At 36.1% G+C, this 25,584-nt stretch overlaps 1 protein-coding gene across 1 annotated transcript in view; it reads left to right on the top strand.

The window, feature by feature from the left end:
* LOC6038630 (ras-GEF domain-containing family member 1B) overlaps window positions 1–24,456 on the top strand; it is an 86,018-nt gene extending 61,562 nt beyond the window's left edge. Inside the window, exons 10-11 of the mRNA XM_038255179.1 lie at window positions 2,621–2,784; window positions 24,324–24,456. Coding sequence (XP_038111107.1) covers window positions 2,621–2,784; window positions 24,324–24,394 — 235 coding nt within the window. The 3' untranslated portion in view covers window positions 24,395–24,456. The remainder of the gene's footprint in view (window positions 1–2,620; window positions 2,785–24,323) is intronic.
* The last annotated feature ends 1,128 nt before the right edge of the window (window positions 24,457–25,584 follow it).

Below are 25,584 nucleotides of genomic sequence, written 5' to 3'. Positions count from 1 at the left end.
AACTTTCGGAGATATTCAACAAAAACCGTTAACAATCCCTGCAATTTAACAACACTATAGTTGAAGGGTTGTTCCCGTCATGTTAGCTTTTTCAACACACGAGTTTTCCTCATTGTCAACTAATTCGTCTTGTCATCCTATCATAATATATACCTTTTTGCCTTTCTTACAAAAAAAGGTAGTGAATTTTCTTTTTTTCTTTTTCATCGGGAGCCTAATGTTTGCATATCAGCACTTGGAAGCTCAACTACAGCTTTTGTAACTGAAATCAGGCGAGCAATTTTCCACCAAAACCGAAAATAGGTTTTATTTTGGCTCAAACTTTCTCAATGACCAAAGGAGCCATTTTGTGTCATTGGTTTACCCACACAAGGCTCCTTACAAGTTGAGAAACTTCCATGCAAAACATATTCAGAAATCAGTATCTTTTGGAGGAATTTTGTGATTGTCTTGAACAAAGTAGTAGGTATTGATAAACACATTGGTATACGGATTTTTCATTGACGTTTTTTCCACAAATAATCAATTTTTTTGTTGAATTTTTTTAATATGGTTTACAATTTTAAATGCTAGTTTTATAATATAAAATCAACCTTGATCGAAATCGAGGGGGAGAGTGGCAAAAAATATAAAAATTGAAATAACAAGCCAAAGTCTCAACATTTGAATGCAAAAAGTGTTTTAAAATGCATTTTACACTAGCTCAGTTGTTTTGCAATCATTAGTATTTAAAAAATGTAAGATTTGAAGAAAACTAAAATTTAAGCGAAAAAAAAAATCATTTTGCGATACTAAACATCGAAAATTTTTACAACTGAAAAAAGATTTTTAAATCAACCCAAACATGCTAAAAATGATTCTCAACGCAAGGGAATGCACTTAAAATTGATTTCAGCTGATTGCTCTTACAACAATATTTTTTTGCCCCCTGAATTTTTGGACCAATTTTGAAGGGGCGAGGGGGGGGTGGGAGGTGACAAAAACTTTGAAAAATAACAACGGCCTGAGGGGGTAAAAACAATAGTTTTGCTGAAAATTTAATGATTTATTAAAAAAAACGATTGCAAACTATTTCGAATATATTTCAAAACGTTTATTCATGCACATTCAATCTAACAATGGCTTTAATCTTTTTACAAAAGTTCAATTTCATCCTTTTACGAAAAGTAATAATTTTCATTTTGTTATTTTTAGTAGAGAATAGTTTCGTTCGAGAATGGCAGGAAAAGTAAGTAGTTCCATGAAGGAATTGCAAACAGAAAATTTATGGAAATTTGAAATTTCAAATTTCTATTGCATTTGTTTCGAATTTTTTTAGATATAAAAAATCATATTTTTGGAATTCTTTTTATGTATTTTTTTTTATTTTGCTCCTAAGGCCAATGCAAATATTTTTAAAAATTTTTGTCCCTCAGCTCTGGCCGGGGTCAAAAAGGGGGGGAGGGGCAAAAAAAAAATAAAAAAAAAATTAAAATTTGTATTTGAATGCAAAAAGTGTTTTAAATGCATTTCACACTAGTTCAGTTGTTTTGCAATCATTAGTTTTCAAAAAATGTGTGATTTGACGAAAACAAAAATGTTAACGAAAAAAAAACTTTTTGCGATACTGAAGATCAAAAATTTTCAAAAGCTCAAAAGATTTTTTTTTAATCAACCCAAACATGCTTAAAAATGATTCTAAACGCAAGAGAATCCATTTTAAATTGATTTCAGCTGATTGCACCTAAATTTCCATTGAGATTTGAAGTTTTTTGAGAAAATATTTTTTTTGCCCCCTGATTTTTCGGCCAACCTTGAAGGGGGGGGAGGGGGGCGAAAAAACTTTAAACAAAATTTGCACCAGCCTAATCATAACCTTGAACTTTGGCGGATCAGTAAATCCCTTCAAAAGCAGCCGTTTTTTTTTTTAGACTGAAATATATTTTTTGTGACCAGCCCACAAAATTGTATGGAGACTTGTAGAAAAAACAGATGATGCAAAATGGCATAGAGTTCATCCGAATAAAAAAAATAACTTTTTCTGGAAATGTCAAATTTTGTTAGGTTTTGTTCAGTTGCAGTGAAGAGACAACAATTTGTCAATACAGTGAAGCCTTTCAAAACTAGGCGTCATCCATAAAGTATGTCAAGCTCTAGGGGGAAAGGGGGTTTGAGCAAGTGTTACATTGCATGTAATAAGTAAAGGAAAAGTTTGACTAAGAGGGGAGGGGGGTAAATTTTGACTGATTTTTTCGTGACGTACTTTATGGAAGCCCTATCAATATTTCAATACAGTGAAGCCCATAATTTTGATTATTTGGAGCAATTGTGGGTGCGCATTCGATTGAAAAATGCGATATATTCTCTTCCGATTAAAAAAATAAAATAATAAATAAAGAATTCAGCAAAATATTGTTTGCCTTATGTTTTCCTGGGTACATTAAAAAAATGCAAATTATTTTCCACCAACCTTTGCCCTCAACAGTAAACACTCACACATGCAACAACAACATCACCCTTCCAGCGAGATAATCAATCCATTGATTACATTATTATTCATTTCCGATGGATGTACTTTTGACATTTTTCAACTCAACCTCTGACATATCTCTCTCTCTCCCCCGCCCACCTTCTTCCACAGACTCCCGAACGGGCACATAAATATGTCCGCATTTGACCGGTTGGCCGCGGTCGTCGGCGCGTTCACCAGGCACATGGCCCAGGTCAATCAGACGCTGCCGGACGTCGGGGCGTACGGGCACCTGTGTCACCACATGCAGTCCTGCCGACTGCTCAACGAAACAGGTAAGACTGGGGGCGGGATTTGTAGGTGTGGTGTGGGGATGAACTTTGGTAGTGTTTCTATTATTTTAGATTTTTTTTATAAAAAAAAAAGTTTGATTTTGAATTTTTTTGATTTTTTGTCGACTGGAATTTTTTTTTATGAAAAAGCAAATCGAGTCACCCTATAGAGGACAGTTTTATCAGAACAAATTTGGAAGTAGACTTTCACCCAGGTACAGGACAGTCATAAAGGTTCGCAATAATTCGCACTTTGGTTGGTCGCAACTCGTCGTCCATCATCCGATCACGTCCTTCGGCCAGCATGACCTCCTGGGTCCTGGACTCACATGTCCCCGTGCACATCGGAGCTCTCCAGTGTCTGTCGAACCGTAATCATCAGCGAGTGATGCAAAGTGCATACATCTGTTATTCTGCATACATCACACGGAAAATTCACGTTTCCCTCCCCCCGGGGGATGCATCATAAATCCCGCCACGTGACTCCAGGGCCCGGACATGGCGGAAATATTTTTTACCTCATAATTCTCACTCATAAATTATGCTGTTAGTTTACCGCGAAAGCCACGCTCCTCTCCCCTTTCCCGTATAGGGGAGAGTCGTGGTTGCGGGCTTTTGTCAGTAAAAAGCAGGCAGAGGGATTTTAATGAAATTTTAATTGCATTTTAAACTTGAATAAATGGCCTGCGGAATCGTGGCATCACGCCCACGCCACGGCAGACAGCGGCCATTGCGTCGTAGTTTTGCAATCTTGCCACTATATCCATTTTATCAAAAAAGGTTGCTCTGTTTTAATTCGAAACATTTCGAAATTGTACTTAGATAGCACACCACTAACAGTCGTAGCTCAAAGAGTCCAGGTGCAGCTGCAAAATGTGAGCTTATTGCAGTCAACGCATACGAGCTTTCATCCCTTTGGGGAATACGACACGACGAAATGCAATATGCATCAAAATGGCGAGTGAATGAAAAGCTTTTAAGGGTGGTGGTGGTAATGGTCACGCAGTCCGCGCGAAGAACCGCGAGCCGATTATAATTTCGCAAAAATCGATTATGGGAAATAATAGGGTTTTGCCGAGCCCACACGAGGCTTTGCGCTGTTTCTGCATAGTGCAGTATTAAAAGTGTTGTGCCGAAGGGCCGCGTAAATTTAATCCCCTGGAGTAAAGTGTACTTTGGAATGACTGATGGCAAAAATCCATTAGTATTAGTGCATATTATCTAAACAATGTGCCAAAGAACAATAGTAATTTAACACATTCTGAGGAAAATGCTGTGAAGTTATTGAGGTTTTCAAGATTTTTCGCGATTTGAAGTTTGATTCGCAAAAAGATACAGTTTCTCCTTACCCTGGTACCGCCAGGGCTTCAAATTTAGCTTGAAGTCTTCATCTTAACTGTTAACAGAAATAATTAAATTCAAAACATCCCAGTTTTATTATGCTTGAGGAGACAAAAAAAAATACATTTATGTGCCATTGAAAACCATGCTGAGCAATTCTCTACAAAACCGGCCGATTTCGACCATTTTAATTTTTTGTATTTTTTGATTTGGCTCAAACTTTGTGGGGGCCTTCCCTATGACCAAAGAAGCCATTTTGCATCATTAGTTTGTCCATATAAATTTCCATACAAATTTGGCAGCTGTTCATACAAAAATGGTACGTAAATATTCGAAAATCTGTAACTTTTAAAGGAATTTTTGATCAATTTGGTGTCTTCGGCAAAGTTGTAGGTATTGTTAAGGACTATTTAGAAAAAATAGGTACACGGAAAAAAATTTCCCGATTTTTTTATTAATTTTTTCACAAAAACTCAAATTCCCAAAATACGTATTTTTGATTTTCGAGATTTTTTGATATGTTTTAGGGGACAAAAATCCGCAACTTTTGAGCTATAGAGAAACATGGTCAAAAAATCTGCCGCCGAGTTATGATTTTTTGAAAAACTGGTGATTTTTGAAAAAAATCGAAATTTCATACATACAATTTTTTTGACCTTATTTTTTTATGCAAAATTGAATTTGCAATCGAAAATTACTTTAAAGATTTTTTGGTAAAGGGCCCCGTTTTCAAGATATAGCCACCGAAAGTTTGATTTCAGCGAAATATTTGCAGTTTTTCGATTTTTAAAAATAGTGACCATGAGTGACCATTTCTAAAAATATTTTTTTTGAAAAGTTCAGAAAATTTGCTATAAAATTGTCTAAGAGACATTGAAGATTGGACCTCTGGTTGCTGAGATACAGCGGCTTAAAGAAAAGAAACACGAAAATTGAAGTTTTCTAAGTCTCACCCAAACAGCCCACCATTTTCTAATGACGATATCTCAGCAATTAATGGTCCGATTTTCAATGTTAATACATGAAACATTCGTGAAATTTTCCGATCTTTTCGAAAAAAATATTTTGAAAAAAATTAAATCAATACTAGCATTTTTAATGGGCATAATATTCAATGTTTGGCCCTTTTAAAATGTTAGTCTTGATTTAATTTTTTTCAAAATATATTTTTCGAAAAGATCGGAAAATTTCACGAATGTTTCATGTATTAACATTGAAAATCGGACCGTTAATTGCTGAGATATCGTCATTAGAAAATGGTGGGCTGTTTGGGTGAGACTTAGAAAACTTCAATTTTCGTGTTTCTTTTTTTTTAAGCCGCTGTATCTCAGCAACCAGAGGTCCAATCTTCAATGTCTCTTAGACAATTTTATAGCAAATTTTCTGAACTTTTCAAAATATTTTTAGAAATGGTCACTCATGGTCACTATTTTTAAAAATTGAAAAACTGCAAATATTTCGCTGAAATCAAACTTTCGGTGGCTATATCTTGAAAACGGGGCCCTTTATCAAAAAATCTTTAAAGTAATTTTCGATTGCAAATTAAATTTTGCATAAAAAAATGAGGTCAAAAAAATTTTATGTATGAAATTTAGATTTTTTCCAAAAATCACCAGTTTTTCAAAAAATCATAACTCGGCGGCAGATTTTTTGACCATGTTTCTCTATAGCTGAAAAGTTGCGGATTTTTGTCCCCTAAAACATATCAAAAAATCTCGAAAATCAAAAAATACGTATTTTGGGAATTTGAGTTTTTGTGAAAAAAAAGTTAATAAAAAAATCGGGAAATTTTTTTTTCCGTGTACCTATTTTTTTCTAAATAGTCCTTAACAATACCTACAACTTTGCCGAAGACACCAAATTGATCAAAAAATTCCATCAAAAGTTACAGATTTTCGAATATATACGTACCATTTTTGTATGAACAGCTGCCAAATTTGTATGGAAATTTATATGGACAAACTAATGATGCAAAATGGCTTCTTTGGTCATAGGGAAGGCCCCCACAAAGTTTGAGCCAAATCAAAAAATACAAAAAAAATCCATTTCCGGTTTTGGTAGAGAATTGCTCTGCTTTAGAATCGGAATTTGAAATTTGAAACTTAATATCAGTTGCAACCAGTTGAACTTTTTTTTTTGTAATTCTGGAATGTCATTAATTGTCAAGATAAAGACAAATAAAAAAAAGAAAATTAAGTCCAGACGATTATCAGGAGTTTCTATTACCCGAAGTTTTAATTATCCGAAGGCAAAAAAAATAATTGAAATAAAAAGTCATAGTTTCAGCATTTGCATGGAAGGGTGTTTTAAAATGCATTTTACACTAGTTCAGTTGTTGCAATCATTATTTTTTTAAAAATGAAAGATTTGACGAAAACAAAAAAAAATGAGCGAAAAAAAACTTAAACATTGAAAATTTTCCAAAATTCGAAATATTTTTAAATCAACCCAAGCATGCTAAAAATGATTCTAAACGAAGGGAAATGCATTTTAAATTGATTTCAGCTGATTGTACCTAAATTTCCATTGAAATTTTGAAGCTTTTTGAAAAAATATGTTTTTCTTCCTGATTTTTCGGGCCAACTTTGAAGGGGGGGGGGGGGGGTAATATGTATCAGCCTAACATATAATAACAAATAATAAAAACTAAACGTATTTTGGGAAATTGAATTTTTAAGCGGTAAAAATTTTAAGAGCACCTTTTTTTCTAAATAGTTTTTGACAGCAACTTTGCCAGAGACACCGAATAAATAAAAAAAAAAACTACCAAAAGATTTTCGAGTATTTTCGTATTATCGCGGGCGTCGATAATTAGAGTTCGCGCGCGCTGATATGACCGCAGGAGAATGGCCACATGGCAGCCGCAGAACAATTTTTTGGCTGTTGTCAAAGGTTGCCTTGAGTTTTCAGCTGACTTTTAGAAAAATATTAAAAACAAACCAGGTTGACAGGCAAATCAAAGCTTAATTTCAGTGATTTTTACACTGGAGCAATTCTCTACGAAATCGGTGTTTTTTCCTCAATTTTAATTTAATTTAAGTATTTTTTAATCCGGCTGAAACTTTTTTGGTGCCTTCGGTATGCCCAAAGAAGCCATTTTGCATCATTAGTTTGTCCATATAATTTTCCATACAAATTTGGCAGCTGTCTTACAAAAATGATGTATAAAAATTCAAAAATCTGTATCTTTTGAAGGAATTTTTTGATCGATTTGGTGTCTTGGACAAAGTTGTAGGTATGGATACGGACTACAATGGAAAAAAAATTACACAGTAAAATAATGTGTGATTTTTTATTTAACTGTTTGTCACTAAAACTCGATTTGCAAAATAACAGTTTTTTATTTTTTTATTTTTTGATATGTTTAACTTGATCGAAAAATATGAGTTTTCGACCAAATTTGGCCACGAGCATCGAAAGCCGCTTTCGATGTCGGTCATCGAAAAAACCATGAAAATCCACCCTTAGAGGACATCAAATGCCAACTATTCAGAAATTTACAGGCTGTGCAAAAAATCTTTGACCGAATTATGATTTTTTTAATCAATACTGATTGTTTCAAAATTTCGAAATATCAGTCGCAAAAATTTTTCAACTTCATTTTTCGATGTAAAATCAAATTTGCAATCAAAAAGTAATGTGAAATTTTGATAAAATGCATCGTTTTCAAGTTAAATCCATTTTTATTTGGCTTTTTTGAAAATAAAAGCAGTTTTTCATTTTTTTTAATTAGTGCCCATGTTTGCCCACTATTGAAAAAAATATTTTTGAAAAGCTGAGAAAATTCTCTATATTTTGCTTTTTTGAACTTTGTTGATACGACCCTTAGTTGCTGAGATATTTCCATGCAAAGGTTTAAAACAGGAAATTGATGTTTTCTAAGTCTCACCCAAACAACCCACCATTTTCTAATGTCGATATCTCAGCAACTAATGGTTCGATTTAAAATGTTAAAATATGAAACATTCGTGAAATTGAACATTCGCACTTTAAAATAACGATCGACAGCTGAGGAACAAGCGACTATCATCGGTTCGCATTGATATTTTTTTAAGGAAATTTAAAAATTTCCCAACGCAGTTTGACAAGTCGCAATAGTGCGATCGATAGCAATAATTTAGTGCAAAATCCAGGTTAGTGGGAATTGCGCAATAACTTTTTGCATAAACTACTACCTTGACACTATTATTTTTAGCAATGAAAAGTAGGCCGTTTCGTCATTCAAGAAGCACAGGAAAAGGAAGTCGTTTCACAGTTCGTCGCCGTCGTGCTAACTTGTCGTACGTGCATTTTGGGCCAAATTGAGATAAGAACGCCATTTTGTGCAGCTCACAATGCCTCATCTTTTGACCTTCACAGATCCCCAAAATTCGATTTCAATCCTGAGATATTCAATGAACACCAAAAAAGCTCCGACATTTTTTGTCACTCTACATATAAAAGAAGTTTCAATCCCGTCGTGCTATCTTGTCACTCCCTGAAAATTGATGTAAGTGCGACAAAGGGCAAAGGGATTTCAGGTCAGGATGCGTTTGACGCACGTACAAGTTGGACTACCGTAAACATTTGTAATTATAACTCGGGACTCCAGCAACCAACTTCAACCAAACTTCGGGACAATGCACAGAATGGTCAGTCAAACAAAATGTGTTTGTTATTGTTTACATTGCGTGCTTTCGTTTTTGTTTATTCAAGGTCAAACATTAAAACGCGTTTTTCTCGGAACGTCAAAATGGCGGGTGCGACAAGATAGCACGACGACGTCGAGTTGTTTTATGCGGAAATAGAACTTTTTGTGGTACTTTACAACGAAATGTAGCAAATTTACGAAGTGGAGCAATTCTTCACCAACATCGGAAATGAATTTTATTGATATTTTTTAATTTTGTTCAAACTTTGTGGGGTCCTTCCCCATGATCAAAGAAGCCATTTTGTGTCATTGGTTTACCCATACAAGGCTCCTTGCAAGGCTCCATACAATTTTATCAGTTGTCCATACACAAATGGTACAAAAATATATTCGAAAATCTTGTAGCTTTTGAAGGAATTTGCAGATCGATTCGGTGTCTTGGGCAAAGTTGTAGGACTATTAAAACATGGTTCAGGGAAAAAACGATTTTTTTACAGTCAAAAAATACTTTATAGATTTTTGGATAAAGTGCACCGTTTTCAAGAGATAGCCACTTAAAGTTTCAGAAGGTTCAGAAAATTTCCTCTAAATTGCATAAGAGTCATTGAAGATTGGACTTCTTGTTCCTGAAATACAGTGAATAAAAGAAAAGGAAACGAGAAAATTTAAGTCATCCAAACAATCCTACATTTTCTAATGCCAATTTCTCAGCAACTTATGGTTCAATGCAATGGACCTGATTTTCGGTTCAAAGATTAGAAATCACTCACTCATCGCCGAGCCAATTTTTGCCGACTGGAGCTTGCAACCAGTCGCGAGCGAACACTACACTCACGCTGTCAGCGACTTGCTCAATCGCTTCTCCCAGCGACACAACTACTTCGCGAATTTCTTTGCCCACTCCGTCCGTCAACCCGAGTCACACACGAATACGTTCAGAGCGGAGAGAATCTAACAACATACCAGCTCGGCGCTCTGTTGGCCTGCACTACCACAATTTGCCGTAAATTTGTATTTGGCATGATGAAAATTGCTTTTCAATATGTCTTTGATGTTGTGTTATCAATAAAATTGCAAAACATTGTTGATAATATAGGTTTTAAGCAGTTTAATAACTGAGTAAAGCAAAGCTGATTGCCAAGCTTCCCTGCACCGTGCGGTACACGCGGTTCACTTGTACCTCGGTTTTGCTTTGCGCCTGCTTTGTTCGGTTTACACACGTACCCGACTCTCTCGAGCCGAGGGTATTTTGGTTCAACGTACCAGCGCACCACGACACTCTCGGTTCGTCGCCTCGGTTGTGTGTCTGGCACTCACCCGAGGCATGAACCCAACGTATGAACCAAGGTGCTTCACTCGGCACGAGCCGAGGTACGTGCCGTGGTACGCGCTGGCGGTACAAACCGGTTTCAATACCACGGCACGCTGGGTTCATGCCTCGGGTGAGTGCCAGACACACAACCGAGGCGACGAGCCGAGATTGTCGTGGTGCGCTGGTACGATGAACCAAAATACCAACACACAATGGGTTCAGGCTCGTGCCGAAGCTAGAAAACCAAACCCGCGGTGTGCGTTGGCATTGGCGCATGGGAAGCTTGAAACTATGTCCACTCAGCGACTGAGCGACATAACGCAATCGGTCTCTCTAAACTATTCGCTGTACTACCCGATTGGAGTGAGAAGGAGAGCAAAGAGAGAGTATTCTGTAACTATTGGTGTGGAAGCGACAAACGGTAGGAAACGATCAGAGCAGTTTTTTGTCGCTTTCAATTTGTGGTTGCGAGTGAATGAGTCGTTTTGGAGCAATCAGGACCCTTGGTTCAATGGTAAAAAAATGAAACATTTGTGAAATTTTATGATCTTTTCGAAAAAAAACATATTTTGAAAATAAGGAAATCAAGACTGACATTTAAAATGGGCGTACTATTGAATGTTTCAATCTTTTTTTCCCGGGAAATTTCTCCTTATAAGCAAAAAGCTTTTTAAACGCCGGATTACTACTTTTTGTTGATGTAAAGAACAGATGGAAAGCTTCAAATAATCACATTAATTTCCTAATTAATGTGTCTCGTTTCCACCAGTTGAAGATATCCGCATTGAAAATTGCGGCATTTAGTGCATTGAATTCAACTAATTCCCCATTTAAATTTTATTTTTTCATGGGGATATAAAATTGCCACAGGATCTGAAAACATACACACATCTGTTACGAGGGGGTATTTTACCTTGACTGAGTGAAGCCAACAATGCAACCCGACTCTGTGTTTCTGTAATCGATGTTTTATATCCAACGCCGACCCTAAAGACCTCCGGCAACCGCTTTTTCATGGAAATATCGACTGTTTGGGCTTATTTTACAGCTTCATCGGCGGTGGATGTTGTTATGTTGTTCGAAGTAAAAATAATATTTACTCACGTGAGTGGTGCTTTTTTTGGGTGGAGTTTTTTTTCTCGAAGAGATAATGTATGCTTTATTTTTGCATGGCATCGGGTAAACATTGAAGCAAACATTAAAATAAAAGTGTTTGGTTACGGTGAGAACAGAGTTGAAATTTTGATTCAGCTCTATTTAAGCAAAGTGAAGTTCACAGTTCAACGTGTCCTTCTAATCAGAGCCACGCCCGAATCAGTCACCCCTTTTCACGCTTTTTCATTGAAACTCAACTCATTTGCTGAATTAACAAGAGGCTCGTGTATCATTCATCAACGTGCACTCTCAAAATCCAACACGGCAAAGACTCTGCGACATCGTGTGAAGTTAGAAGAAAATTAGTCATTCCGAGAACGGAGCACAAACTGATGACTGATGATACGCTGCGATTATTTGGTTTAGGGGTTGGTGCTCATATCTTGGTTTTAAACTCTTTTTCCTTTTCAATTAAAAAATAATGTAAATTTAATAGTTTAAGAGAGGTATTATTCGTAGCTTTTAAAAATATATATTTGTGGCCAAAAAAGGGTCTACCTTAGGATCACTAACTCCCCAAACATTATCTCCAAGTAGAAACACACTTTGCAAATTTTCCACTCGGGCAACGGCGTGTATTGGAGCGGTTCAAATTTGACTTGTTGTCTTTGATTGCAGGGAATTGAACGGGTTTACTCAATTAAAATTTATCGATATCCCTAGTCAAGTTCAATTTTCTAACGATTTTGTACGATCGTTCTGCAATAATTCAGTTCTGCTGCGGCAACAAAATAATGTCAATTTTGAACCACTCCAGGTATGCTTCCAGCTCATCCTTTGCGTAAACAATTGGTCTGCCTCCTACACGCACACACCACTCACCACGTGAAATATCCGCAAGAATCGGATTTCAGGACCACGACCGCTCATACACCGTGTGCGGAAAGGACCTCCACCCACTCTGCACTGCAAAATGTTTGCTATTGTTCTTAAAACATTCATTTGCACTGTTTGCGCACGAACTGCATCGCACAAAGTTTGTTTGTGTGTGTGTGTGCACAATTTTGTGCCCGAATATCAGGACGGGCAAAACAATGGTCCGACACACAACACCCAACCTCCCAGCAAAGATGCCCCAGAGTAGTAGGCCAGGGCAGTGTGCTGCAACTACTTTTTGGAACTTCGACGGACATCGAGTTGACACAACAGCAGCACAGGCTACGGTTCTTGAAAACCCAGATAAAATGAACGGGAGCAGTTCTCTGGACTTTCGGTGTCAATTCATTGTAATGCTTGGTTTCTTTTTTTTTTTTAAATTGCCATTTTTTTCTGACAACAAATCTGTCATCATCACTAGATGAAATATTATCATGATTTTTTTACTGTGTATAAAATCTCTCCAAATATGAACTTCTTAAATAAGCCTCCTAGATATACCTTCACATATACAAATCGGAATAAATTTCTGAGCAAATCCCTGGACACAGCTAAACAAGTAGTAATCAAGCTGCGTGTAAAAGGCCTGGATGTAAAAAAAAAATTGCATTATTTTATGCAATTTAATGTGATTTTACACCCGGAAATATGTAGCCCACCAGTATGGGAAACTTACTTGACTGAAAAGTCATGCTCATATATGCGTTCATCCTTGCAGCTTTACATCGGTCTGATGTCCGAGTGGGCTAAGGCGCCAGTCCTTACTGTTGGTGCTTGGTTTGAATCCCGTCGGTTTAAACTTTTTTTGTGTTTGCAAAAAATGTACATGCAGTTTGTAATATTAAGTGTTTGTTTTGACGAAGGTGATGTGCATGCTTTTGCATGCGATTTTACCATCGGATTTTTTGCTGTGTAGATAACGTAATTTTTCCAGGTTTGTTCCATTTGTTCCGGTTTGAGGTCCCATAATAAATCCATACGGGTCATTCTCCGCCAACTCACACAGCAGTTGCCCCGGCCCCTCTTCGATTCACGTGAAACTTTGTCCTTAGGGGTTTTATGGTCGCTAATCACGAAACCGAAGTCCATTTTTCGATATCTCGTAATGGCTGGACGGTACAACCCCTTTCATTTTTCTGGATTTTTACTAAGACACGTTTTTGAATTATGTTCAGTCTTAACTGGTGATGATAAGAGGAACTTTTTTGTAAAATTGGACGCCAAATTTGATGGCGTACTCAAAATTCGAAAAAAAACGTATTTTTCATCGAAAAAAATACAAAAATGGTTTCAAATATTATGCGATTTTTCGTTACTCAACTGTTAAAAAAAATAGGCTCATGTCATTTTATGGGAAATTAAATGTACTTTTCAAAACTGCAATAACCGAGAAGAATCATTTTCTCATTTTGAACAAAATTTTACAAAATTGACACCAAATTTCCAAATCATCACAATTTCAGGCTACAAATTATCGAAAAACACGTCTTTTTTCGAATTAACTAAAATGAAAGGGGTCGTACCGCCCCTCCTTCACAAGATATCGCTAAATGGACCTCGGATTCGTAATTAGCCCGTGAATTACCCCTAAGTACAATGTTTTTACGCAAACCTTTGAGGAGTCGGGGCAACTTTTTCCATTTTGTGTAAGTTGGCAGAGAACGACCCTTATAAAACATAAAGATTGATGAAATCTTTCAAAAATGTCTGCGAAAAAGACAATTTACTTAATATAAAATGATTTAGGGCTCGTGCATAAATCAAGAAGGCTTTAAATTTGAATTTGTTAACAGGAAAGCACTCTAAAAATGGTTGGGAAATGATTTAACAAATGTATGAATGCCACCCGTGTGGATCAATCGGACCGCGCACTGGATTCCAATCCAGAGGTCGCCGGTTCGAATCCCGTGGCGGGCGTTCTAAAATTCTTTGTGTAAATATGGGTATTCGGCGCCGTCGCTCCGTGCCATACTTTCATACACTAAGGAGCCCAGGGCGGCGAAGTCCTTGTAGATAAAAAGGAAGACACCGACAGCTATATAGTCAACTTCGTTATGTACCTTTTTAATAATAAAAAAGATAAATCGTTGATCATATTTTTCGGAATTTTATTATTTTTACTTATTGTTTATTAAGACTGTGTACAACGATTCCTTAGCTTCATGTCCATATGTTTTGATTTGGCATACTTTCCCAGTAGTTGGAAAAATGCCAAAGTAGTTCCGATTTTGAAACCGGATAAAAATCCTGCTGAAGCCTCAAGCTATCGGCCCATTAGTTTGCTTTCATCTATTAGTAAATTATTCGAAAGAATAATTCTTAATAGAATGATGACGCACATTAATGAAAATTCAATTTTCGCCGATGAGCAGTTTGGATTTCGCCTTGGGCATTCAACTACTCATCAGTTGTTGAGAGTTTCAAACAAGCTTCCCATGCGCCAGTGCCAACGCACACCGCGGGTTTGGTTTTCTAGCTTCGGTACGTGCCTGAACCCATTTGTGTATTGGTATCTTGGTACATCGTACCAGCGCACCACGACACTCTCGGCTCGCCCCATCGGTTTTGTGTCTGGCACTCACCCATGGCATGAACCCAGCGTGCCGTGGTACGCGCCGTAGTATTGAACCCGTTTTGTACCGCCAGCGCGTACCACGGCACGTACCTCGGCTCGTAACGAGTGAAGCACCTTGGCTCATATACCGAGTTCATGCCATGGGTGAGTGCCAGACACAAAACCGACGCGGCGAACGGAGAGTGTCGTGGTGCGCTGGTACGATGAACCAAAATACCCTCGGTTCGTGTGAGTCGGGTACGGGTGTAAACCGAACAAAGCAGGCGCAAAGCAAACCCGAGGTGCGAGTGAACCGCGTGTACCGCACGGTGCAGGGAAGCTTGGTTTCAAATTTAATTCGAAGCAACCAATCTGAGGGCTATTCTACTGGCGCTGCTCTTCTAGACATAGAAAAAGCATTTGACAGTGTTTGGCATAAAGGTTTGATTGCGAAATTAAAAAGGTTTAATTTTCCGATTTATATCGTGAAAATTATTCAAAATTATTTGACGGATCGTACTCTGCAGGTATGTTATCAGAATAGCAAATCTGATCAACTACCTGTACGTGCCGGCGTCCCTCAAGGAAGCATTTTGGGTCCAATTTTATACAATATTTTTACTTCTGACTTGCCTGATTTGCCCCCAGGATGTCAGAAATCACTTTTTGCCGATGATACAAGCATCTCCGCCAAAGGTAGAAGCCTTCGTGTCATCACAAGAAGATTACAAAAAAGCTTGGATATTTTCAATTTTTATTTGAAAGAATGGAAAATTACTCCAAATGCTGCAAAAACTCAACTTATTATTTTCCCTCACAAACCAAGGGCTGATTTTCTTAAACCAAAAAGTCATCACATTATAAAGATGAATGAGGTAAATTTAAAGTGGGAGGATCAAGTGAAATATCTTGGACTTGCTTTTGACAAAAACCTTACTTACAAGGATCACATTGAAAGTATCCAGGTTAAATGTAACAAATATATTAAATGTTTGTATCCACTTATAAACAGGAATTCTAGACTTTGTCTCAAGAATAAACTGTTAATTTATAAACAAATTTTCAGACCTGCCATGCTTTATGCTGTGCCGATCTGGACAAGCTGTTGCTTAACCAGGAAGAAAAAACTTCAGAGGATTCAGAACAAAATTCTGAAAATGATTCTGAAACTTCCTCCTGGTTCAGCACCAGTGAACTTCATCAATTAGCCGAAGTTGACACTTTGGATGTTATGTCCAATAAGATAATTGATGCATTTCGACAAAAATCATTGCAGTCTTCAGCTGCATTGATCCGCTCTTTATATAGTTAATAAGTTAGTTTTAAGGTATCCCTTTTCCCTTTTGTACATGTAGGACCTCCTACATTTGAAATCACTGAATAGCGAAAGCTACAATATTTCATGAATAAATGAAAATTGCTTGTATTTTAAATTGAGGTGAAAAGTCATCGATTGTGATTGGACACTCAATAATATTTTAACTGAATGAATGTACATGGAAGAGAAAATCAAAATAAATATAAATTAAAAAAAAAAAAACGCTTCATGTCCATGTTGATTAAAAAAAAGTAGTTTTGGAAAATATCGAAAATTTAATTATAATCAAAAATTCTTTTTCGTATTTTTTTGTAAAATGCACCGTTTTGAGTTAAAACAATTTAAATCAAAAAAAATATAAAAATAAGTTCAAGTTGGTATGTCAGAGACATAACTGAAAGACATAGGCCAAACAATTTTAATGAGATTGTTGATGTTTTTGGATTGCTAGTGAAATTTAGAATATTATTTTGTTTTATAGATTTGTCGGCAAAATTGTCATAAATGTTCCCCAAGAGGAACTTTCCATGAGGGCACCGGCAACTCCAGGATGTGTCCAATACTGTCGAAATGGCCATTTGCAGGTTCAATATCAAAACTATGAAATTTGATACCCATATTGCCACAACTCGTATGTTTCGGTTAATGTTCCCCCGGGCCCAAGGGGAACCTGCCTTGAGGGCATCGGCCATTCCAGGTTGTCCACTACTGTCAAAATGGCCATTTTCATGTTCAGTATCAGAAACCTCGAATTTTGATACCCATATTGCCACAACTCGTATGATTCTGTAAAATTCCCCCCTTGCCCCTGGGGAACCTGCTTTGAGAGCACCGGCCACTCCAAGTTGTGGCCACCACTGTCGAAATGGCAATTTTTCATGAAAATCGCCACACCATGGCGACTTTCCCCGGTCCGCTTGGTGGTGCGGCTTTGTACGAATTTCCTCCTTCTGCTGCTGGTGGTTCTTTCTTCTTGTTTTGCTGGTCCTCTTCTAATATTGATAACTTGGGGAAAAACTAGAAATCAAACCTTATAGTTCAAAAATTGACTCTTTTTGTTCACTTAAACTTACAAAAAAAAAAATCTAAGGGGGTAATGTTTGCCTACATCGTTTTTTTGTGACAAAAAGTTTTTTTTTTAATTGACTTCGACTTTGCCGAAGACACCAAATCAATCAGAAAATCCTTATAGATTTTTGAATATTTGCATAGCACTTTTCTATGGATAGCTTTCAAATTTGTATCGAGACTTCCAAAGTTTCTTCCAAATAAAAAAAATGCAATGAAAAGTCGAATTGCGAATGCTTATTTTGAAAAAAATATGTTTTAAATAAACAGTTTTCATTTTTTTTAAAGCGTTGTCTCTACACTAAAAATCACCCTACAAAGTTAAAAAATCACGCTATCTCAAAATTACTTCATTTTGCAACTTGTTACATCAACTACCATTTTGATAACAATATTAATAAATTGCGATTCTCCAAAGAACTGCGCTCAAATGGACCCAAGCTGGCAACGAGAAAACTGTTTGAACACTAGCATTAAGGTAAACACACGGAGCACTGACGACAAAAAGCACTAAACCAACACTACTGCGACTCGATTGGACTTTATTGGGGACTTTATTGAGGCTCGGTCCATTTGGCCACTGTGAAGAAGGAAGTATTTGGCATTTGGTGAAGAATTTCAAGAGAAATGAAGACCATTTGGTTTTCTTCAAAATTGAACTTTAATTAAAATTTCACCCAGCGATACTTGCTCTGACCTTACTTTATTAGGCACCTGTAGAGTTCAGCTCACCCCATGTGGTCCCACTCTGCAGCAGGTATTGGCAGTATAGGTTGCCAAATGTGCATTCGTTTCACAGCTGAAATGGTTCTCCATTCTGGATCTGACTTAGTTATGGCTATTGCCTTTCGAGAGTGCTATGTTTGTTGGTGGGAATACGTGTTTATTGGTGCACACTGCACGTGAGGGCCGGTTGCAAAGAAGTCGAAAATGCAAATAATTGCATAATTTTTGTGGTTTTGACACCCAACAGGTTCGAACCGAAAGGATGAATGGTGAATTTGGTCGTTTCAGTAATACATTTGTCATGGTGTCAGTTCAGTATAAACGAGCATAAAAGCATATAAATAACCTTATTTTAAACGTATATATTACCGATATCGATCGTTCAGCATCTATCAGATAAATAAAATTTCCTATCATACTAAATTAAACATTGCACTCTGCTCGCTGACTATTGTTGCATTCCCCTGCATCGTATATATCATGTTTTATTCATTTGATTTCGTGGAGCAGAGAAGGAAATGAAAAAAATCTAATTGATTGTAGCATTTATGTTAAAAGCAGCTTTGCATAAAATACCGATCGATGCAGTCACGTGAAAATACAGTTGGCCTGTAGTGAGTGTTCTCATTCACCGAAGTATGTCGAATTCCAATTTCGGCACTCCAGGAAATTGTACTGATCTTTTTCAAAGTTAGCTCGAGTGCGCACGTTCAGCTCTTATTTTTCCAATCAAAATGCAATACAATAAATCCGAGCGAAAGTAGAAGCAGCTATGTGCCGTCCAATTTCCTGATAGCATGACCGTTTGTGGGGAAAAAATATATTGTGAATACTAAAGACTAGGTGGTCTTCCCAAGGAGAAACCAAATAAGATGCCGGTTTCTAGGTTCAGTGAAGTAGCAAGGGTTTAAAACATAGTTATTTTTATAAAATTTATATGATATTCTGGCTTTTGCAATACCAAGGTAGAACATTTATTTATATTAAAAGTGGTCCATTCAAAAAGCCAACCCTTAAGACATCTCTGAGCCCAACTCCTTGACCACCCACAATAATCTTTTTGCCACCCTCTCACACTCCCACACAATCCCACCCAAAGTAGGAAGTTAATAAAAATACCATTCTGGTTACGTTGCCCAGCCAACTGACCGAGCGGCCCGTTCCTGCGTCCATAATGGCCCGACCAAAGAATGAAATATTAAATGCACGCCGCCCCCGAGTTCTTTCTTCAATGGCCATCGTTTGAGGTCAGGAAAGGGCGAAAGGGCAAGAGCCCGGCAGTTCGTTCCGGAGGCATTTTGCCCGACCGTAGTTTTCATATTTCCTCTTCCGGGCTGGGTTTGTGCATATTTGTTTGCCTTACTTATCGAGGGAAGGTTTTGAATTCGGTGTTAAAATAGTTTACTTAAACATTTGAGCTTGGTTTTAAACATGAAAATTAAGTTCAATGTAAACTCGAAAGTTTTTTTTATTATGTTAGAAAACATGGTATTTACAGTTTTTGTCCCTTGGTCAAAATCGTGGGAGATGGAGAAGTTTCAAGTCTTATTTCCAATTTCAATTCCAGCCCAAAACAGGATTTTTTAAGGTACTTTTTTATTCGACTCTCTCCGATTTCAATGAAACTTTGTAGACATGTTATCCTTCGCTAAGCAATTTTTGTGAATATGGAGCCAGTTGCTCTCGAGATGACATTTTAGAAGTTGTGGTAGAATATTGTTGTATTTCGTAATTTATTTTGCATGTGCTTTATCCCGAAGGCGTTGCATCGTATCAAAAGGTGGTCAAAAACAAACTTGTCGGAAATTTTACGGGCACTGGAAGAAAAAACAATTCACTTCTATGAGATTTTTTGATTTTGATGTTTTCATGTTAAATTTAAAAGTGTATCCATGAGTTTTCGTTCAAAATTTATGTAAAAATAACCTATCTTAGCAAAAATTACCAAAATCCTCACGAGAAACGCAGGAAGGTATGTTTCAGCTAAATAATACAAAACTTAACACTTCAAACCCTCAAAAATCGGTTTTTTGAAGGTAACAATTCACGATTAAGCTTTATAGAAAAGTGATGTTCTGAGCACTTTTGTGGCTCTAAAAAGCGAAAAATTGAAACAACTCTTCTGAAGACACTAGTGCTCCAAAACTTCACAATTTTCAAAATATTTGCAAAAACCTATCTAAGAATTTATTGTTTTGGAGTTTATTATTTTTTATCGATACGTGATTAAGCCTTTCAGGCCTGATGGGTCATATATGACCCACATATCAAAGCTTTTTTGAAAATTCAGGCCCGAAAGGGTTAAAATAGATTTTTGCTATGTTTTTTTGAAACACCGTCATAAGGGATGAAATTGAGTCTGGGGGTTAGATTGTTGGGTCATACAAATTTCAGTATTTTTGTATGACCCAATCGCACCTCAGACCCTATGTCACCCCTGATGACGGTATTAAATATTGTTATATTTAAAAATGTGTGTGAGCCACAGTAATTTACAGCAATAAAAAAATGAAAGATATTGTATTTTTTTAAGCTAAGCGTTCCCAAAGCTGATTTTTTCTTTTCATTTTGATTTTTATGAAAAACTGTAGGGAAACAGCCAATTTAGTAAAGTTATGCCTGCATAGCAACTTAAATGCATTTTATTGAACAATATAATAATTATTGTAAAGCCGTTCTCCACTTTTCTAAAAAACAGTTTAAGTAAATAATTTTTGTATTTTTTTAGGAGAGACATACCATCCTGCATTTTTCGTAAGTCTTTTCGTCACATTTTGAGCTATTTTCACAAAAATTTTGAACGAAAAAAAATCGTGACATCACCTTGAAATTTAACTTTTAAACTTAAAAATTGAAAAATCTCATAGAATTGGCGTGTATTTTTCTTTCGGTGTATTTTTTCCAAAAACTCGTTTAATTTCCTACAAGTTTGTCTTTGACCACTTTTTCATACGATGTAACGGCTTATAGATACAGCAATATTTAATTTACAAAATACAAAAATATTTAAAACCCTTACGCCCTTCTCAAATGACATTATCGAGTGCAACTGGCTCCATATACACAAAAATGGCTTATATAGGCCTAGGATAACATGTCTAAAAAGTTTCATTGAAATCGGAGAGGGTCGAGTACAAAAGTACCAGAAAAATTCCTGATTTGAGTTGGAATTGCTCAATGGTTTCAACCAACAAAATGGAAAATTAGTATTTTTGGAAAATTTGAAAAAATATTTAAGACACATTTCTTTCAACAACAAAAAAAGTTGCGGGATAGCAAACATTACTCAATAAAGCAAATTTCAGTTCTTAAAAAAAAAACATAAAATTTCAAAAATGTTGCTGAAGTATCGCGAGTTGAAAAATTAGGTCATTAGATAACAATAATTTCATAAAAGTTCTTAATATTTTTAAAACGAGCCCAAACATGCTAAATATGATGTATCAATACAGAAAAAGGCATTTTGAATTATTTTCAGTTGATTAGACTTCTATTTCCGTTGGAATTTTCATGTTTTATGGAAACATATTTTTCCCCAATGATTTTTCGGAGCAGTTTTGAATGAAGGGTGCCATAAACTATGAAACATATTTTGATTTTTTTTTTTAATGAAAATAGAAGTCAAATCAACTAAAAGCAATCTAAAATGCATTTTTCTTTTTCTCGATTATCCGAAGCCTCGATTATCCGAAGGTTTGTATGGGATCTCGGATAATCGAATCACGAACAAAACAATTTTTTCGTAATTTTTTTTCATTTTCTTGCTTTTAACATCAAATTCGAGATCTGCGACCCCATTTTAGCCAAATTTGAATGGTTGATTGCCTATGAAATGAAATATTGAAAAATGCATTTTTTTCAATATTTCATCACCGCCATTTGGCAGCTACATGGATTTAAAAATATATATATATCATTTTAGAGTAGTTTAGGGGTCATTAGGGTGTAATAACAAAATCGATTTTCCAGCACAGCAATTTTTCAGTTCCTTTTGGGGTCCTAAATAACTCCCCAAAGTTTGGGAACGATTGGTTTAGTCCTCACTTTGCGCAAAGCGATTAAATTTTCCATATAAATTTGTATGGGAAAAACCATTTTTATGAATTATGATATTTTAAAAAAATCACGTTTTACGCGATATCAAAACCAGATTCATATTCGGATGCTCTGGAAGGTGCTCTACAACTTTCCCGAAGAGAGTTTGGTGCTTTCTGTTATTTTAACGGTATTTGTTATTGAAATGGTATGGGAGCAACTCTCTACGAAATAAGCCGATTACGATTTTTTATTTTTTTTATTTTTTGATTTGACTCAAACTTTGTGGGGGCCTTCCCTATGACCAAATAAGCTATTTTGCGTCATTGGTTCACCCAAACAAGTCTCCATACAATTTTGGCTGCTGTCCATACAAAAATGGTATGTAAATATTCAAACAGCTGTAACTTTTGAGTGAATTTTCTGATCAATTTGGTGTCTTCGGCAAAGTTGTAGGTATTGTTGAGAACTATTGAGATAAAAATAGGTACACGGAATTTTTTTTTTGCAGATTTTTTAATCAACTTTTTTTTAACTAAAACTCAATTTCCCAAAATACGTATTTTTTGATTTTCGAGATTTTTTGATATGTTTTAGGGGACAAAAATCCACAACTTTTGAGCTATAGAGAAACATGGTCAAAAAATAAAAAAAGGGCCAAACATTGAATATTACGCCCATTTAAAATGCTAGTCTTGATTTAAAAAATTTCAAAATATTTTTTTTTCGAGAAGATCGGAAAATTTCACGAATGTTTCATGTCTTAACATTGAAAAACGGACCATTAGTTGCTGAGATATCGTCATTAGAAAATGGTGGGTTGTTTTGGTGAGATTTAGAAAACTTCAATTTTCGTGTTTCTTTTTCTTAAAGCGGCTCTATCTCAGCAACCCGATGTCCAATCTTCAATGTCTCTTAGACAATTTTATAGCAAATTTTCTGAACTTTTCAAAAAAAATATTTTTAGTCATGGTCACTTTTTTTAAAAAATCTAAAAACTGCAAATATTTCGCCAAAATCAAACTTTTAATGGCTATATCTTGAAAACGGAACTTTTTATCAAAAAATCTTTAAAGTACTTTTCGTTTGCAAATTCAATTTTGCATTAAAAAATAATGTCAAACTTGTTTTTGTATGAAACTTTAATTTTTTCCAAAAATCACCATTTTTTCAAAAAATCATAACTCGGCGGCAGATTTTTTGACCATGTTTCTCTATAGCTCAAAAGTTGTGGATTTTTGTCCCCTAAAACATATCAAAAAATCTCGAAAATCAAAAAATACGTATTTTGGGAAATTGAGTTTTAGTGAAAAAAAGTTGATTAAAAAATCTGCAATTTTTTTTTCCGTGTACCTATTTTTTTCTCAAAAGTCCTCAACAATACCTACAACTTTGCCGAAGACACCAAATTCATCAGAAAATTCACTCGAAAGTTACAGCTGTTTGAATATTTATATACCATTTTTTGTACAGACAGCTGCCAAAATTGTATGGAGACTTGTATGGGTGAACCAATGACACAAAATAGCTTATTTGGTCATAGGGAAGGCCCCCACAAAGTTTGAGCCAAATCAAAAAATACTAATAAAATCCATTTCCGGTTTTGGTTTTGGTTTTGGTCCCGTCCCGCCCGTGTGGATCGATTGGACCGCGCACTGGACTCACAATCCAGAGGTCGCCGGTTCGAATCCCGCGGCGGGCGCTCTAAAATTCTTTGTGTAAATATGGGTATTCGGCGCCGTCGCTCCGTGCCATACTTTCATACACTTAGGAGCCCAGGGCGGCGAAGTCCTTGTAGATAAAAAGGAAGACACTAGTGGTTGGTACTAGCAATGGTGGCCGACAGCTATAAAGTCAACTTCGTTTTTTGGTTTTGGTTTTGCTCATGGATTTTGTTATTACCGTCTTCCCGGGAAACTATTAGCCATTTCCGGGTTTTTGGGCAAGACTTTTCAGCTAAGCATTATTTCTCCATTTAATCTTTAATTATCATCTTGTCTCTGAAATTTCGCAAAAAGTGTGAAAATCATAAAAAAAAAATCCAGTTTTCACAGGAAAAAAAATATGGTCCGACCGAGTGTTTATACGTGAAGTATAATGCGTCTCCTCTAAAATCACACAACTGTGACGTATTAGAAGGAAACGCATTATACTTCAGTAGAATTGTACGCCACAGGAGAAAAAGATGAAATCATTCCATTCATCTTTGGCATTGAAATAAGATTTTTTTTATATATATAGGCAATCTTCCCTTATAGATAATCTAAGAAAACTATAATAAAAAGCATATTAAATAAAGACTGTGAAAATAGTTATTCAGAAGACTATCGTGAAAGTTCGATTTAAAATTTGTATTTCATGGTATTATAAATTTGAATTGAGTTTTTTTTTTATAAATATATTCTAATTTAATAATCAAAACAAGAAAGCCCTTTCTTACCCTATATTTTAGGAGATTTGCTATATATTTTTTCCTAAAATCTTCCATATTTTTCTCTCTATTTCTTACTCCTCCCCTCCTTCACAGAGCTCATGCTGGCATCGTTCGAATGCGAGGGTGCGACGGTCGCCGAGAAAGAGCTGTACGACGTTACATAGCAGCATCAGCATCGACATCATCGCAGTTATCACCACAATATTCAGCCCTGCTGCTGCTGCTGCTGTAGCCAGTTGGAGCAGATCACCACCATGGACAACGACCACTTTTGCTGCTTCTATTTGCATACGACCCTGCACCATCGGCAGGCGGAGATGATGCCAATAATGCTGCTGCTGCTCCTTCTGGTTCTGCTCCTGATGGCACATTCCGAAAAGTCGGTGGTGGTCGTCGTTATGGTCACAACAGCAGCAGCACCAGCTGGTGAAGCATGGAAAAGGACAACTTCCCAGCAGAGGCCAGCAACAGTCCGGCAGCTGAATTGATTCGAGGAACAATTTTAATATGTCAATATTTTAATATCAACAGCACAACACAAGAAAAATGGTGCTCGAGGGAGGGTGAGGGAGAAATGAAAAAAAAAGAATTTTCCCCTGAAGGCAGAGATGCATGATGACAAATTCGGGTAGAAAGTGGGGGAGGAAACGAACATAATTGAATCGAAACTAGGACAATTTTATTCGGAATTTGAATTCTATGCAAAGAAAAAACAACTTTCATGTGATTAGCTTATAACAATAAATGGGCAGATTGTTGGTAACTTAAGGGTGTAGCAGATAGCGTGCTCCTTAAAGCTGAGCAATTTTCAACGAAATTTGCATTTTTTGTTTTATTATAGTAAAAACTCTGTCGAAGCTCAAGTACCGTTTGACTAGGTTGTGTTATGATTTTTCAAGGTTCGTCAACATCATACATTGTGGAATCAGGTCCTTGTAAATAAAGTCCCCAAAACATTTTTAAAAAGTATGATTTTTACAAGTGAAAACTGTTTTTTTTTTTCAAAATGTTGTTATTTACCCAATTTGACCGATGCAAATATTTTTTAAGCATCGTCTCCTTTTTAAAAATGCTTCAAGAAATCAGGCGACAGTTTTTTTTCTTCAAATGTTGCAATTAAAGTGAATCCAACAGAACACAATCAATATAAAGTTTCCATTGAATTGACCTTGAAAGTTATATTTTCCAATATGGCCGTTGCAAATTTTTTCAAAGTTTATGTCCCCCTCAAAATCGGTCCGAAAAATCAGCGGGCAAATTTTTTTTTCTAAAAACTTCAAAATTTCAAGGGAAATAGAAGTCTAACCAACTGAAAACAATTAGAAATGCATTTTCCTGCATTTAAAATCATAAT

The sequence above is a fragment of the Culex quinquefasciatus genome, chromosome 2 (genome assembly GCF_015732765.1).
Source record: "Culex quinquefasciatus strain JHB chromosome 2, VPISU_Cqui_1.0_pri_paternal, whole genome shotgun sequence".
Classification (NCBI taxonomy): domain Eukaryota; kingdom Metazoa; phylum Arthropoda; class Insecta; order Diptera; family Culicidae; genus Culex; species Culex quinquefasciatus.
The sequence above is the reverse complement of the archived record's forward strand: the minus strand, read 5'-3'. Positions and strand labels throughout refer to the sequence as shown.